Here is a 17,941-nt window from a genome sequence, read left to right as displayed (position 1 = left end):
TATATGAACAGCCGCCGCGCCGAGAGAAATCGTTAACAACAATACATAAAATGATATTATTATTCGGTTGGGCGTGGGTCCCGCCGCCGCCGCCGCCGCAGCAGACGAGATATGTACCTGCAGCAGTCCGTCGCTTGAAATGGAAAGTGAACGTCGCTCCCACCACAGCGACCGGTTGAGCTATTACGTACAGGTACTTATAATATTTGTATACAAACGTGCGACAAGAGACGAACGTGTATGTGTGCTACGGTACGTCACCTGTACTGCATACAGTATGTGTCGCGCATCATTCTCCAGCTGTTCCGGTGGCCTTTGACTTTTTTCCTGCTGTATTCGAAGTTTTTGAAAAACTATATAATATTGATTTTATCATAAATACAAAAATATTGTTCATTAATTATTATTATTACTATTCGTTTATCTGCAGAAACAAGACTAATAGACTATGTATGTATATAATTATATAAACCAAGTATCTACCAACTATCAATATACACTAGGTATACATTAATTCGCTATGTGTATTATATATTATTAAAACTATTTAATTTATGAAACTGTATAAATTGTTACTTGTACTTTCAAATGTACTGTTTTCTTCTTTGGATAACAGTCTGTATGTTAGTATACAGAAAGTTCAGACAATTTTTCACTTCCCGAAAAGTAGTGATTTTGACATATTTCCTTTTACAAACACACCATCAATATTTAAATATTTATTTCATAGTATTTATCTTATTTCTTTATACATTTCTGAACAAAAAATATTTACCCTAATATTTGTTTTTACGATTCTTAAAAATGTGAAATACTAGCTAAAGCAGTATAGCTGTTTCATGTGAATTGAGTAAAAATTGAATATTACTATGTAATATAATTTCTATTAAACAATTATATTCTAATACGGTTGGGAAAGTTTTGGAGTTTCCGGAAGAAGCAGGCCGTGGGTTAGACTGGTAGCTATAATTTAATAATTATAGTATAACTAGGCTAGCCGTGGTTATATGTAAGACTTGACGAGTATTACAGCATGGCGAGACACTCTGTATACAAGGTGATTCTTTTACCAGCCGTCCATAGTGTATTTTGTATAGAATTATGTATTTATGTCCACAGAGTGTCTAAAATGTCAGTAACACGTAGAATTATGATATATGTATATGTCCTCCAAGTTCAGAGCACATACCCGTATTATGATACTTTTTTTTCATTTTATAAGAGTATTATAATGAATATAGTGGTTTGTTTATCAAATAATTACTATCAAAGGTATAGGGTTATTATTCAATGTCAGGAAGAACTAAGAACGGTGTATGGCTGGGCGCGTTGAAGAATATTACAAATATTTGAAGGGGGTTTTTTTTTAGTTACATAGATACTTATACGTATATGTACTATGTAGACAATAATAATATATTAATTATTAATACGTCGCATTGTCACTACCGGCGCACAGAAATAGATAAACAAATAATTTATGATTTAACAACAGTTGCATCTAAAACATCTGGTTATTTCAGATATATATTGCATTAACGTTTTAATGTTATGCACATTAAGCACTATAATACAGGGACAGTGATGAAATACTAAATAATGGGCGTAGCGGCGGATACCTATATACCTACTCGTTTTATAAATTTAAAATAGCTAAGGAAATGTTACACCGTGGTTGTTCTCTGTTTCTTACAAAAGAATAATACAGCAAATTTGTGAGCCGAACTGCAGAAGAATCCATTTTGTGAAGTTATAATTTTAATATGTGTGATTTTATTGACCTTATATAAAAACTAGAGCTTAGGAAATTATCTAAAGCTAATCGCAGACTTTTACTATAGTAAATTGTATCTTGTTTTTAATATTTTGCATAGTTATAATACTTATAACTTATAAATTATAATTCGCTGACATTAAAATATCGATACACAATGTTCTAGATGGCTAGATAATATTCTTAACTTTGAATTTGACAATAAGTTCACTATAATATTGAATCCTAAAATGGAGGCTTCCGAGTGTAAATTTGCTATGTTGTACATTTGTTGGGCAGGGATAACACAGCAAATGCAAGTATATAGTGTCCTATCAGATTCGATCGTTTTTAAGGAGTTCAATATAGGCAAATTTCTAAGAGTGCTATCGTGTGGTTCTGTCCTTAGTATATCCGGTGAAGGTGTGTGTGTGACTGTTTTAGTGTTGTTCTACCTATAGACTTTAGTGTAAAAGAGATGACGTGGAGCTCATGTATATGAAACCATGGTCGACAAAAATAAGATTAAGATATTACTTAAGAACAATTACTTTTTGTTCACCGCCTTATAATACCGACAGGAAAAATGAATTTGAAAACATTTAAATTCATTGATTTATCATTAGGTATTGATCATCCTGATTTTAAAATTTGTGTCTTAGAATCCTGTAAAATTATTAATCACTGTTTAGGTATACTTATGTTTTTACATTTTAAAATCAAATTTAAGAAGAAAATAATACTCAACATTTGAAGAAATGGGGAAGATGAATTTTAAGTAAACTTCACAAGTTCAAAATACTATAGGTTTTCAAATTTGTTTTCGTACTACTATTTTTAACAGAACAATAAACGATAATTTAAATGTTTCAAAAAAATGTACCATATTGAATCTGATATTCTATGAAAGAGTTTTCATATCAATTTTATCAGCGTTGATCATTTGAGACTAGAATATACCTAATTACCTATTTTAAAATTCAAACCATATAGATATTTATACCAATATTATTAAATTTAATCTCAAATATTTTAAAATAATTTATTGGATATTTATTTTTTATTGTACTTAATATATTCCGAGTCATGACTAAGCCACTAAGGTCAACTAAAGTTATTGCAGGTAAACAATCATTTTTTTTTACCTGATATTATGAAAATCGGTGCTTTGTACTCTACCTATCATATAAAAAAATATTTTTTTATAATAGTCAATGTATTTCATTTATTGAAAAAAAATATACCTATCATCTTATGTAGAGATCGTATAATGTTCGCTAATGTACAGTGTATACACAATGTAAAATTTAATGATTGTAGGCTATTGTATAGGTACGTGAACTGATTATACAAAATTTGGCCCTGAGGCCGAATTCTTGACCGATAGTTACTTTACGTGATAGACTGTAGTGTTCTACAATATAATATTTTAGTTGTCAATGAGTAATGACCAATAATAGCATCATTGTACAGTTTCTGTCAGCCAATTATGCAATATACAAGTTTAATATACTGTTTACAACAATGTACTAATCTTAGATCTAGATAGGTTTATTGGAAAAAATGTACTCCTAGTGGACTTACAAGTGGTAAATATTATTAATGAGAAATATCTGTTTTTTATTAGGAAAATATACAACCGTCGAGGCACAATAATGTTACAATAACAGAGAAACTAAATTATAAATTATTTTATAAATGTATTTATTTTTGTATTGTTAATAGCTATAATATTACGACACAAGTTGCTTTGAAGTCATTTTGGAGAATTTCTTGGAACTCGTAGCACTATAAAGATTTCTGATAAAGGGATTAAAGTGAGAGGCTAGTCTGTTGTGAAATATTTTATAAAATGTTTTAACATTCTCATGCTCAAATTTAAGCTTAGCGTGTGGAGTATCATTAGTTAAGGGGAGGGGGTGCATTATAAATTATGCGCTAAGCTATATGGTCTGGAAAGAATGAATTTTATTTAGATTTTAGATTTTGGAACCAATATTAAAACCCGTAAGTCCAGATACTGGTTTGAGTAATGTTTTATAAATTAGTATTTTTGTTTTAAATTTGAAGATATTTTGTCTTACTTATTTGTAAAATGACAAAAATAATTGTGTAAGCTACAATATATTTTAGGTACCTCTCTGGCTATCTACATACTACAAATATACTATAAATAATATAACTTAAGAGTTTTTTTTATATTTTTTGTTTATAATTTAGTACCTATTTAAATGATGTACCTATGTACAAACATTTTTTCAAAAACTAAGTACCTAATTAATTAGATTGATTAAAATTTACCCCATTTATTCAACACCTTCCATTTATTAGGTACCTCTCTAGTATCTACGATCTACCAATTTTTTTCCAATCATACAGCGGTACAGCCATATATAGCCTACCTCAGGTCTTCACTTATTATAAATTATAACGCTATTACCATATAATATGTGATTCAAACAAATATTTTTAGGTACCTATTGTTTATATAGTTCTTGTATAGAGAACTATATATATTCACTGGTCAGATTAGGTACCAAACTACCAACTACCTACGGTATGTGAATTGCACTTGTAAATATAAAGTATATAAATTTATGTATCGATTTTAGGTGGTAAGTGGTAACTACTGTCATAACGGTGTTCACCGACCTATAGGTACCGCCGAGGCGTCAACCCGATAAATACCATCTTAACATTTTTTTTTTGAAAATTCAGAGCGTCTACTGATATTTATTTTTGAGTTACACCAAAAAAGTAAAATCGATTTTGTCAAAAATTGGTATTACGTAAAAATCCCATTTTTCCTTATTTTTGTTTTGTTTTGCTTTTTCCGACGCTTTTGAAAACTACTGGGAATTTTCATTTTTGACCTCTCAATATATTATAGTACCTAATTACAATAATATAGAATAAATATCTGTGGTGGTGTGTAATAGGAAGTGTGATGAAACGAGTCTTCTACAGTTCTACGTATTTGTACTTTATTTTTCGAGCGATCCTTACTTCCGGTCAGATATGAAACACATCGTGCGTTTTCCACCAACTGGGGACGGCACATCAAGGTAAGACACACTTAATAATATATAATTTAAATTTACAAGTTCTATACCATCATATACAGTTGCGATATGTTATATGTTATATTATGTTTTTATCGCATTTGTTTTATAGTATAGAATCTATTCAGTCATATAAATACACCTCTACCGAGTCTACGACTGTTATTGTATACTTATCAAGGTACTTTAGTAAAATTGTGAAATCATGTATGTAGAATATAATGAATTTACATAATATAATAAAAATAGTCACTTTAGAGACGTCGCATCTGACCGTTGTTATACATATTGCTGTATAATAGTTAAATACTATAATATAATTTAAACCTATAGGTTATAAGTAGATATGACATGTGTGATATATTGTATGATTATTAAGATCAGAACGGTGGTATTAATAGTATTACCATTTATAAAGCTTTCACACACATTGTGTCGTTAGTGTTGACTGTTAAGATGTATTTAACTTTTAGGTTACGACTTAGATACATGTTACCAACGTTGTATAAGTATACACACAATGCACCAAAAGACACGGCGCAATATTGTGTAAAAGGATCTTTATACTCAGCGGCGTATTTAGGTAGAGGTGCCAAGACACACATACATTGCGGCGCAGCGGTGCCACTGTAATAAATAATAAGTAATTGGCAAATAGTGACAAATATGAAATATTGTTGGAATCCTCAAACCCAATAGGGTGGCAAATCTATTTATTAACTTATTATTTAATTTTAGACTCTGAGAGGAATGTATTGATGATTAATTGATTTTACAATGATATGTTTGTTTTCTTTGTCTAGGGCAATATAATTTCATTATATTTGTCACATAATTACATAATTAAACAGTAAACATTGATCGTACATATAAATGTTGTCAGTTTTTCTTTAGGACTATTAATTGTGTGCCATCTACAAAGGGGCTGCCCTCGGCCTACAGGGTATGCAAGCGCATAGGCGAAAATCCATGGAAAATATTGAGAGGAAGTGCTTATATCTATCAATTATAATATTGTTGGACAATATCTTTTGGTTATCCTAAACAGAAACAAGTCACCAACATTATGTACCTATACGGCTATACAAGTATAATCACTTTCTTTGTATACATGATGACATTATTAGTATAATAAATTATAAAAATGTTTGATTTTATTAACCATGATAAAATATTATGTACCTACCAGAAGTTAAAATGGTGGTAATAATAAAATGAACCCTCTTCAGGTAGTAGTATAGTTTTAGTTTTTATCGGCTATCTGTTTAATCTGTAAAATCCTCAATATAGATACACTACAATACTGCCTTTATAGTTTATTGTACGTCAGGGGCGCCATTTGGGGTATACATTGGCGGCCCTATATTTCCCCGGACCATAATTGGCCTGCCTCAATTTCATGTTGAAGCCGATGCCGAAGTGTGTCTTTAATTTATGGTATTAATCATTTTTTAAATTAAGGTGCTATTATTAAATGTTAGAATTGGGCTTATAGATTACATAACAGCTTATTGAATATGTAATATTTCAATTTTCATTGTTATCACTGTGGCCAGTTGGTAGAAAAATGTGGCGTGGTAAAAAATATGGCAGCCCTATTTTAAAACTGAAATAGCGCCCCTGTTGTACGTTATATTATTGTCGCCTTATATATTATTTAAAAGAATACCTACTCATTACCCTCGTCGATAATAAAATGTGGTGACCGGTACACTCAAGACTTATGAGTAAACTTTGGCCCAAGTTTAATATGGATTTATATAGCTCGTAGTTTATAGTTAAGATGACGCTCAAAGACATTTGTTGCTTCCGTCTTACAAGGGCGTTATGTACTAAATTTACTCTCAGTATGTCACATCCATTTTTGTTCGTTTTTTTAGAGTGAATCAACCTATTATGAAACTTGAAGGTAAAAATATTATCTGTGTTTTTTAAAGGATTTTACGATAGTTCAGTTTTTAAGTGAGTTATGAACATTTTTAATGATCCATGATCATTTAGCATATACTCAAAATATGGTAAAAAATTGATCTTTCCTAAAAAAATCCACTTGCAAACACAAATAATGTTCCTACCATCAACTTTCATGATAGGTCGTAATCCCTCAAATTTTTGAACTAACAAAGCAAACGTGATCTACCGATGGTACATTTGGTACGTTAAGCACTTGTAAGACGAAGACTGCCCGAGTAGCTCCCTCTTAGGGTTATAATGTACTATTGCAGTATGTAGGTAATAGTTGTATATTACATAAATGAGACTTACCCATCTGTGCCAAAAAAATTAATTTGTTTTGGGTACAGCCTATTTGAGCCAAAATAAAAAGGTATGTTTTTCTGACAGTCCATCTGAACCAAATTTAACAGTGTAAACATTTAACATAAACGACTTGGTTTAATTCATATATTTCATACATAAGACACAACATACTTACGTGGTAACACTTATAACTCATGTTTATAAGTTATTTTCAGAAGACTATGAATTTGAACGTTTTGTATATTTTGCGTAGACTGACTGAAAACAAGTTTTACGTCAATGTTATTATGTTGTACGAAGTAGGTACTTCGTTATCGGACATCGTTATTTGCAAGTCGTCGAATTTACGACAAGCAAAAAAGAGAAAAACGGTTGTTGACAATGGTCAGGAATAAATTTGCGTACATATGGGTACTTCTTCTAAAAATATTGAAAGGTGGTAGTGTTGTTCAAATAAAATATGCCCAGCAAAACTATTTTAAGGCAAAATATAACAACAGCATGCAAGCGTGTGACTGGCGAAGACATCAGTATTTGTCCTAGGAAAATTATTTTAACGAAAATGATAAAAAAAACATAATTAATTCAGATTTTACTATATCTGATTTAAATGCAGTACGAAAAAGTAATTACCATGCCCTTAAAAATCTCTTCCTTCAAATCCTAAATCTGTGTCTGATGTTCATAAATCATTAAATTATATAGATTTAACTACATATAAAGTTCAAGATTTTTTTTATATATATTAATAACAAATTATCTAATATAATTATATTTACTTGCCACGAAAATACCCCTTTATCATATTATAAATTCTAGTGCTTGATGTTTATGCACCTGGGTGGTGGGGCTACCGATCCCGTGCAGGCTGAAATCGAAATCACACTTAAGTAAAAAAAAATAACAAAGAACTTACGTTTTTTACTGTTTAGCATTAAGTCATCATCGAATTACGATCGGGATGTGCAAATTTATATCAGCTGTACGGGCAACAGGCGACCTCCTATTAATATTCACCAATTATTAAAGTACGTACGTATATAATATGTAGGTAGGTATCTAAATAAAATTCTTGTATAACCTTGACCAAGGTGAGGTAAACAGGTTTGACGAATTTATTAGGTAGATAGTGAAATATGAATACACATTACGCACAGCCATTATAATATCACCTACCATTATAAGTATATACTTTAGCGTGTACAGCTGCAGTATTATTATAGGTATGGGAATGGTATAATGGTACCTATCTCGGCGTCATCGCTGAACAATTTGCCATTTAGCCAGTACCACACGAAATCAGCTCGGCCTGCAGTCGACGCGGTTCAGCAATAAAGAGAGGTGCGTGCTCATCGTACTTGGAAATTAACATCGCGTAATAAAATAATACAAGTACTGGCAATTCGTATAAGGTAGTTGTCGGTTATTCTGTTGCGATGCTGTTCCGGACCGGTTTGGCGCTCGGCGTCTTACTGACGTTTTGCGACGCCCTGTCGAGGCAGAAGAGAATCGTTGGAGGATATCCGTCGCTGGTGCCGGAATCCGACGGGTTCAATGTCAGCCAACCGTCCCGCAAGTCCGAAAATAACGTGGTAATCGTGCAAGACGACTACCGGTCCGCCACGATCACAGGCGTCGAGGAACCCGAGGGCTATCACGCGTACAAAGGCATAAGGTACGCCGAACCACCGGTGGGAAGACTCAGGTTTCAGGTAAGTCGGATACGGGCGGCGTGTCTTTTGGTCAAATTCTGTTTTGGGATGTTTGAAGACAATTCTTTGCAGCACATCTTTGGTAGGCACCTATAATATATATTATATTCCTTGCACTTCGTTGCTCGTTACAAATGCCAACTCTATACGAAACTCGCTTGTGATAATGCGAGCAGTATATTATCAGGTAGGCAATCCACCTGAGGTGGTCCGCCTTTGAGGACCCCGCTAGGTGCATACTCTATAATTCGTTTTATTTTTATTTTGATTGTGGACACGCCGATGAGCGGTTATAAGTGCTACTCAGCCGCCTTGGTAGGCAATTTGCATAAATTTGACTTGATGCATGCTTATATACCCGATCTGACCGACAACTAATGGCGATCAAAAAACAAAAAAAAATACTAATTTCTCCCAAAAAAGTAAAGAATAAATTGTCGAAATTTACTTCTCGGAACAATTAAGAATTACACGCCAATCAAACACATAATTTGACGGACAGACAGATCAACTTTCAGGTAGCTGGAAACCCGCGGATCGCCGTGCCTTAACCTTTTATATATATCTTATACATGTTATTCCATGTCAGTTGCGTTTTGTTATACCACGTTGTATGTTACGTCCACGGGAACGGGACAAAAAGTATTCTATGTCCGTCTCCTGGTTTTAAGCTACCTCCCCACCAATTTTCAACCAAATCGGTTCAGCCGTTCTTGAGTTATAAATAGTATAACTTACACGACTTTCTTTTATATATTATATAGATTATATGGGCGGACATAGGCAATAGGCATGAGCCGGCCCTAGGGAAATACAGCCTTCCGGCCTCTGCCAAATATGTAAATTAGCCCTTGCAACCACCAGTTTTAATTCCAAGATTTATTCATTTTTTTTTTGAGTAAATAAGTATTAATATATATCGCAATGTCCGAATCACGATTGAAGATAATATACAAGGATAAATCTTTAATCGTAGTCCGAATGTTTCCTTACAACAAAAACAACTAAATTTCAATAACCTACTATCTATAGGTATGAATCCTCAGGATAGGTAGGTAATACAGGTAGGTAATCAGTTATTTGAGAATTGTATGAGCCAAAAACTGAATCCTAAAACTTTAGTCGCGTTTTTCATTATATCACTTATTTCCCAATCTATAGGCACTACGCAATGGAGTAAATAAAATAATTCAGGCTTTAAGGGGATGGGCTCTCTAGATTTTTTGTATCTGACAAGAATTTTTATACTCAGGGCACTATGCTATAAGTTAATAAAGTAGGTGCTGTCTATAATATAACTCAGTAGTTATCCTTTCGTTCTTTCTTAATGAGTAGTAACCCCCATACAATAGGTAGGTAGGTACTAGGTACCTATCTGTTATTATTTTAATGACCAAGTACCTATTTAATAGGTGTAGGTACCTATTTATATATACCTACTAGATAACTAGACACGTACAAAGGTCAAATGCGTTATTCTTGTTTCACATTTTGCTATTGAATTTTTCAACAGTTGAGGATAAATGCATCCAAATGTGATAACATTATGAGCTAAATAGCAGACGCCTATCATGAAAATTGCTCGGGAAGCCTGGAAAACATATTTCCGTGGAGTCCATGCTCACTGCCCTAGATCCTAAGAGCCAAAGAGTTATTATTCTATTAATGGTGTTCTTAGAGTAATAATAAATATTTACTTACCTACTCTTACTCTAATGATTAATTTACTATAAAAAATTGAATTTTCATTAATTGACTGCATACAACAGCAAGATAATGTTGTCTTTCAACAATTTTATTCATATTGTAGGTTACCAATGTTTAGGTATTACCACTTTACCCGAACGATTTATTATAGTATTATTTAAACTCCATAGTCTTTACCCTTCAGTCATAAAATGTAAAATATCAAGAACCTTCTAACAGCGGTTTTGCCATGGTTGATGTGGTTTGTACTTAATGATAGTTAATGATAAACGAAGACACCAAATGTGGAGTGTCACGATTTCCACAACATTTAAACAATTATTTTCTAATTTTTAGCGTCCGTCTCTTATTCGTCTTTCTGGCGAAATCGATGCCACTAAATTTGGACCTCCTTGCCCACAGTTAATTCCTGATGGCAGTGGAGTAGTTGGAAGTGAAGACTGTTTATTTCTCAATGTATTCACTCCGTTGGTAAGGATTATTTATAGGAATGACTGTACTTTCGTAAATTTTTATTTTGTTTATCATTATTAATATCCTTACAGAAAAAACCAAACAATTCAAATATTCCCATATTGGTTTGGATACACGGAGGAGGTTTCTTTAGTGGTTCAGCTCTGCAATATGGACCTGCCCATTTAGTGAAAAATAATATTATTGTAGTTACAATACAATATAGACTTGGATCATTAGGTAAATTTCAATCATTATTCGTATGCAAACAATTTAAATGCATTAAAAATAACAACTATATAATTTTTTGCACTATATTATTTAGGTTGGCTTACAAGTAATGTAAAAAATCTTCCTGGAAATGTCGGATTGTTTGACATGCGTGCTGCTATTAAATGGGTGAAAGAATATATTAATTATTTTAATGGAGATCCAGAGCGAATAGTTGTATCTGGTCAAGGCAGTGGAGCTAGTGCTGCAACATTACTGTCAATGTCAGATTTTACAAAAGGTACCTACTTATTGAAATTGTAAAATAAAATATTAGCTATAAATATGATTTTAAAAAAAAATTGTTCAACAGGAATGATCAGTGGAATTTTTGCAATGAGTGGTAGCCCACTGTCTGCATTTGCAGTAGACCCTGTACCAAAACAAACATATAAAAATATGACTTCATTACTAGGGTGTGATCAATCTGTACCATTAGAAGCAATTAGATGTTTACAAATGTTATCAATTCAAACAATTATCAACTCTGATTATAAATATCAAGTTAGTGAATATTTTTCTAATTTTAAAAATGTACATTTATTTTTTATCTACTGCTTAGAATACAAAATTAGGAAAAGAAGGATTCTTAACTGGATTGGGTAGTTTGTTAAATGTTGGTCCTGCCGTTGAAGGTAACAATGATGGCCGCTTTTTACCATTTTTCATCCTTGATTCACCACTACGTTTATTGAAGAAACACAAGTTGCCAATAATACCAATGCTTACCGGTGTTAATAAGTTAGAAACTAAATCAGGCATTTTAGGTAAGCATTAAAAAGTACCTATAATATTTGTATTATTATGATGATATTATTGACATTTTTTTTTAATAAAAGATTATTAATTACAATTTTATCACTTTCCATTAGAAAATCAGTATAATTCACTAAGTTTATTTTTAGGTAAATTCCGAAATCAAGTATTAGACAATTTAAACAAAATACCAGACTATGTTAATAAAGTACTGCCCCAGAAAGTGCTCAATACTAACACAGGTAATTCAATAAAATATTTGTTTATTAAAAATTATTTCACCATAATATGATGAACATAAACAAAGAGTGTAGGATAAAATAAAATACATTTTATACACTTTTATATTGGTATAAGGTCTTAAAATATAAATAAATATTGTAGGTACCTATATATATTACCATATGAATTAATTATTGAAAAAATCAAATTCAAATTGCCATTAAATTTATTGATATAGATTTTTAAGTTTTATACTTAAAAGAATCAATATTTTAAAATATAGAAAACACAGCTTTTAATGTGGTATTACCCACATCAGAACTTGGCCAAAAACACAAATTAAATTTCCATGTTTTAAAAAAAGGTTTGTAATGTATGCAGTATGCAGATTGAGTAAGGAGCAAAATCATATTCATCAGGAAAAAACAACAAAAATAAATGACTGATTATAACAGATTTTCATTTTAACTAGAATTAATTTAAAACAGTTAATAATTTAATATCACATGCTGAATTGCAGGTTTATTCAAAAACGGAAGTGTAAATAATGCTCTAAAGAACTTATTTGAGAATATTGATTACTTAAAATTATTCACAACAAAACTTGAAACTGGGGTTAAAGAGATTACAAAAGTTATGCAGGTAAGCAATAAAAAATTATAACATTCATAAAATATTTATTTTTTTACTATAAAATAAATTGTTTAGGGAACAACAGACGCATTATTCAACTTACCGGCTTTTTTTACATCACATTTATGGTCAAAACGTAGCAGTGCATACTTTTATAGTTTTGAACATAAGCCTAGTATTAAATCTCCAGGGAAATGGTTTTTGCCAAACATATTGGGTAATCCCAATAAAGATGTACCTCCTAAAAATGAAGGAACAAATTCTCAACATGCAGAAGATAATGGTATCGTATATATATATTTTTTGAAAGGATTATAAAAAAAATAATTGATTGCACATGGATGAATAAATAGGAGAGCCAGGCCATGGGGATGAATTGATATATTTGTATGATGTGAGGTCTCTTGAAGGTAAACAGATTTCAGGAACTGAACTAAAAGATAAGAAAGATATTGAAATGAGAGATAATTTTACATCATTAGTAGCAGAATTTGTAAAGAATGGGTAAATATTAAATTTAACATTATAATTAGGTACATATTACATAAAATAATAATTGATTAAAATTTCAGAAAACCAAAATTAAAAAAATTAGGCGACGAATGGCCTTCATTCACTTCTTCAAAACAATCAGATTATGTTGTACTTGATGAGAATTCACGTATTGAAAATAAATTCCGTTTTTGTGAAATGGGATTGTGGGGTGGCGTGCCAGACATATTACAATCAACATACTGCAATTTACCAGGAATATCTGATATATTGAAAACAGTCCCAGATTTATTACAAAACGGAGTGCTAGGCGATGTAACAGAAGGGACAGTTAATTTATTATCTTTAAACACTATTGATGGACTAATAAAAAATGGTAATGGTAATGGATTATTAGGTACATTAGGAGTAAAAAAACCAGACGCCACTACAAAAACACCTAATTCAAATACACAAAAGCCAAATTATTTATTAAATGGTTTACTTGGATAGTACACTAAACAAATGATATTATGTTTTGTATTCTAAACTTAATTAAGACATAACAGCAATTACTAGTGAAAATATATATTTAGATTTTTATTTTGTCAATTGAATAATAACAATAATACAATTTTAATAATAATAAATTACATAATAGAATACAATACTTATTTTTTGTTTTTTTTTAAATCCTCAAATCGATTTAATAATTCGTCAAAATCAGTTTCCTCGTCATCGTCTTTACTTTTAACATCACCAGTAGGTATATCTGTAGGTACACTAGGGAGGTCAGGTAAGTTAGAAAAACCCATGTTTTTATTGGAAAAAATAGAATTTTTTGGAACAGGTTTAACTATATTAGCTGCTGGTGGTTTTGGAATCGGCTGTTGTTTGGGTACAGGCATAGTAGGTGTGGGTAGTGTAGATAATGAAGACGGCATTTCAAAATCCAAGGGAACTGAATCTAACATTGAACTCATAGTTTGCATATTCTAAAATTTATAAAAAAAAGTTCAAATGTGAATTATATTTATAGATTATTCCACTTACCGGATAATTAATAGGTGGTGCCTGAATCGGAGCCATGGGCTGTGATGGAAAACCAATAAACCCTGTAGGCCGTGTGACATTTTCATTAGTTGAATTTTTACCATCAAAAAGTATAGAATCTATACTATGAGTTTGTTCATATTCTTGCATTACCTAAAAAAAAATTTTAACTCTCATGAAAATCAAAAATTAATATAGTATAGACTTAGACCTATAAGAGAATTAGATAGCGGACTGGATAATAAATTCCTACAGGAACGATGAAGTCGTTAACATATTTATATGATATATATATTATCAATCATGCAATTTTGCCCTGTTGTCATATGGCTGCCAACTTCAATATTATCCTGTAGTCGGCTATCTAGTTGTTTTATATGTCTACTATGAGTATGGTATACTATAAAATTTGCAAATTAATTAAAAAAATTCCATTTAAAATCCCAAACACTTATTATAACTTTATTTTTAGTATTGAAATAATTGAAATTTACAATAAACATTAAGAAATTATCACAGTATTGAGTATCAGTAGTTGTTCTTACTTGTAAGTCAGGTTCATAGGGCACATTGTAATTTTTGGAAATTTCAATTAAATATTTTTCCACTAATATCTTTGGCGGTGGTCTTAAGCTCAACTTATGCTTGAGTTTTTCAGATACAGTGTCCATGTTTTCTGATCTGCATGCCTTCATTATAATAAGATAATATGATATAAACAATAGGTATACAAGATCATTAATTTTTATTATAAACAAATAGTATAATATAACAGATAATAGTTATTGTCAACTCACTGATATTTAATTAGATAGCTATAGGTAAAATATAATAATATAAAAAGTATAACTTAGGGCCGTTCTTACAATGTCTGGTTAAAGTTAACAGTCACTTAACTGGCGGAACTCTGTCAGTAATAAAATCTGTTATCAGCCAGTTAGTGTTAACCAACACTTAACCAGACATTGTATGAACCAGCCTTAATCCTTAATTACATTTTTCAGACAACACTTAATGTATTAGTTTTTGATCGATTGAAAATTATTATTTAATTTAAATAAAATAAATAAATATGATAATAAATATTTCATTGTTATTCATTATTATAAATATGTTATTATTAATGTTTGCTCATAATCTAAAAACATAATATTCTACATGTTACATACAAGAAACAACCTTTTTGATAAATATTTCTCCAATCAATTTCACCGATACATGGGTTTCAATAGTTTAATATAAAATTGTTATCATAATGTCCTTGTTAAAGTCTCTTTAATTTGTTAAAAAATAAAATTGTTTAAAACTCCCCTAATTAATAGATACTTAGGTAGACTAAATTAATAACATGCAAAAATTGAAAAAGATTGTTGTAAAGGCAATTTAGTAAGAGCTTATATGATAAAAAATATATTATTATTTACCGTGTCAACATAGTTTATAGTTTAAAATTATTGAAAAATATTTAAGAGAATAATCAACTTAATACTGTAATTATATTAATTAATTAATTAATTTTATAGCAAATGTATTATAAAATTGAAATATAATTATTCCGGATGGATTCTGGTAGAAGTAGCCCCATCCTGCTCTCCTTGTCAGTTTTTTGTTTGATTTAAAAATGTTTCATGGGCAGTACTGTTAAAATAATAGCCAGTTTGTTCCTAACATAATCTATACAACATTATATCACCAAATCTTGTTTGTTATTTTTCTTACTAATTTAACTGTAAAAATTAAAGAGTGTTAAATAAGGTACTTGGCAAATAAATACTAAACTATACATTTTTTCTTACTGTGTGTTACATTGGACATTAAAGTATGTGCATGTTTTCATATGTATTACTATTATAGTTTAGACTTAAAACAAAAAAAAAATGCAAAAATACCTACAAAAAATATAAAAATTTACCAAAATTGATAAAATAATTAAGTTTCAACCAAGAATTACCAAAAAAATGCGAAATTAAATTCTGTGTCGCATAAGTCAAATTTATATTAAGAAGAGCCTCGAATGTAAGCATTAGAAAAAAGATGCAAATAGTTGAAGTCTTGGGCCCTATTCATCACATACCTAGTAAATACTAATAACTAATAAGGACTCATGTTATAAATAAAAGCTACACAGTTAAACATTTAATAAAGTACCTAATTCATTAAAATTGATGATTAATATATAGGTACTACCAATATTTACCTCAGTATACTTTTTACCGAATTTTTGAGTTAATTGATCAGATATCACTTTCATTTCACTGACATCAGCTTGAATATGAGGAGCCACCCACAACAAACTGGAAACTGATTCTTGAAGGGAAGAATCCAAAATTCTAAAAACAAAAAATTCAAATTATTAATCCATCATACAAAGTATCCTAAAAAATAACTATTAGTTTCGAGTAGTCTACATAAAATATTAACTTAATGATTCTAACAACTTTATTCACATTCAATAATAATTTATAACTATATTAAAATGAATACCTAAGTACCTTTAGTTGCACAATATGAATGCAAAGAAATTAATGGTCCCTTTAAAAGCTATTCTATCAAAACTTTGATATATTTTGTATATGTGTAATAATAATTTAATTGCAGGTAAACTAAAAGCTCCCAAAAACAAAAATGTACCTAATATAGATTAAGTAATTTACTTTGATTGTTGTAGGAGACCAAATCTGGATAACAGGGCGTCACAAAACATCTCAACGATTTCCAGTGCTTCAACAAAGTAATCTTCGCGTATGATGTGTTCGACTCTTATTTTGGCACGTTCACTCTTCCCAGCTGCTACCATATCTGCAATTTCTTTACGCGCTTTTTGAGCTAGTTCAGTTTTCTTTTTTTCCAGTAACTTCAGGCGATTTAATGCCAGTCTCAAGTTGGTCTTGAGTTTCGAATAATTGGCGTCCGAAGAAAACATTGTGAAGCGTCAAACGGTAATAATTAATAAATTACAATGAAAATGTACAAAACAGTAATGAACAGTAAACAGGTGGTTCAGGAAAATTCGAAATCCTAATTTCTGACCATTTTCCTACTTGCCAAGAATCAAGATTACTCACAAGTCACAACAATCACAACTTTAGTCGGAGTACGGGCCGCGGGCGTTATAGCCAGAGATAAAACCCAGTGAGTCACAAGTCATAACAAAAAACGATTATCACGGCGGCCATGAACATAAATAAATAATATTATAGCAGTACAGAACCACAGAATAACCATGAACAAGAGAATGTTTTGCACAAAACAATATCAATTATATAGTGCTGGGCGCTGAGGCCAATAGATAAGAAACGGGACTTCTTCAAAGTTCAAAGGAAATCCTGAGCGCTAGTAGTCAGTTAACTCGTAGATAAAAATATTATGCTATATCAAATTTGAATATTTAATGTATTCGCTTTTTCGCTTATAATATTTTTTTGATTAGTAGATATTATTCGTACCAAGTAGCATACCTACTAGCATACAATCATAAGCCTTAGTTTATAGATCTACTATGCATACAATATACATATTTCATTTGAATATCAGACGATTCGTCCGGCTCCCGTCATTTCGTCCCGTTAAAAAAACAAGCAGTGCTGAGT

The 17,941-nt window shown here is 30.8% G+C and overlaps 2 protein-coding genes across 2 annotated transcripts; one reads left to right on the top strand and one right to left on the bottom strand.

Annotated features, from left to right (window-relative positions):
• The first annotated feature begins 8,287 nt into the window (after positions 1–8,287).
• Positions 8,288–13,815, top strand: LOC111041231 (fatty acyl-CoA hydrolase precursor, medium chain). The gene is made up of 11 exons (XM_022325446.1): positions 8,288–8,786; positions 10,830–10,964; positions 11,039–11,186; positions 11,272–11,457; positions 11,530–11,720; positions 11,779–11,983; positions 12,122–12,214; positions 12,715–12,836; positions 12,903–13,110; positions 13,181–13,331; positions 13,400–13,815. Exons 1-11 carry the CDS (start codon positions 8,511–8,513, stop codon positions 13,809–13,811), a joined length of 2,127 nt encoding a protein of 708 aa, XP_022181138.1. The 5' UTR covers positions 8,288–8,510; the 3' UTR covers positions 13,812–13,815.
• On the bottom strand, positions 13,765–17,619 carry LOC111041232 (IST1 homolog). The gene is made up of 5 exons (XM_022325447.1): positions 17,006–17,619; positions 16,549–16,681; positions 14,897–15,040; positions 14,352–14,504; positions 13,765–14,293 (listed from the first exon to the last, which is right to left on the bottom strand). Exons 1-5 carry the CDS (start codon positions 17,272–17,274, stop codon positions 13,970–13,972), a joined length of 1,023 nt encoding a protein of 340 aa, XP_022181139.1. The 5' UTR covers positions 17,275–17,619; the 3' UTR covers positions 13,765–13,969.
• Between the last annotated feature and the right edge of the window lie 322 nt (positions 17,620–17,941).

Source organism: Myzus persicae, unplaced genomic scaffold (genome assembly GCF_001856785.1).
Source record: "Myzus persicae strain clone G006 unplaced genomic scaffold, MPER_G0061.0, whole genome shotgun sequence".
In the NCBI taxonomy this organism is placed as follows: Eukaryota; Metazoa; Arthropoda; class Insecta; order Hemiptera; family Aphididae; genus Myzus; species Myzus persicae.
The sequence above is the reverse complement of the archived record's forward strand: the minus strand, read 5'-3'. Positions and strand labels throughout refer to the sequence as shown.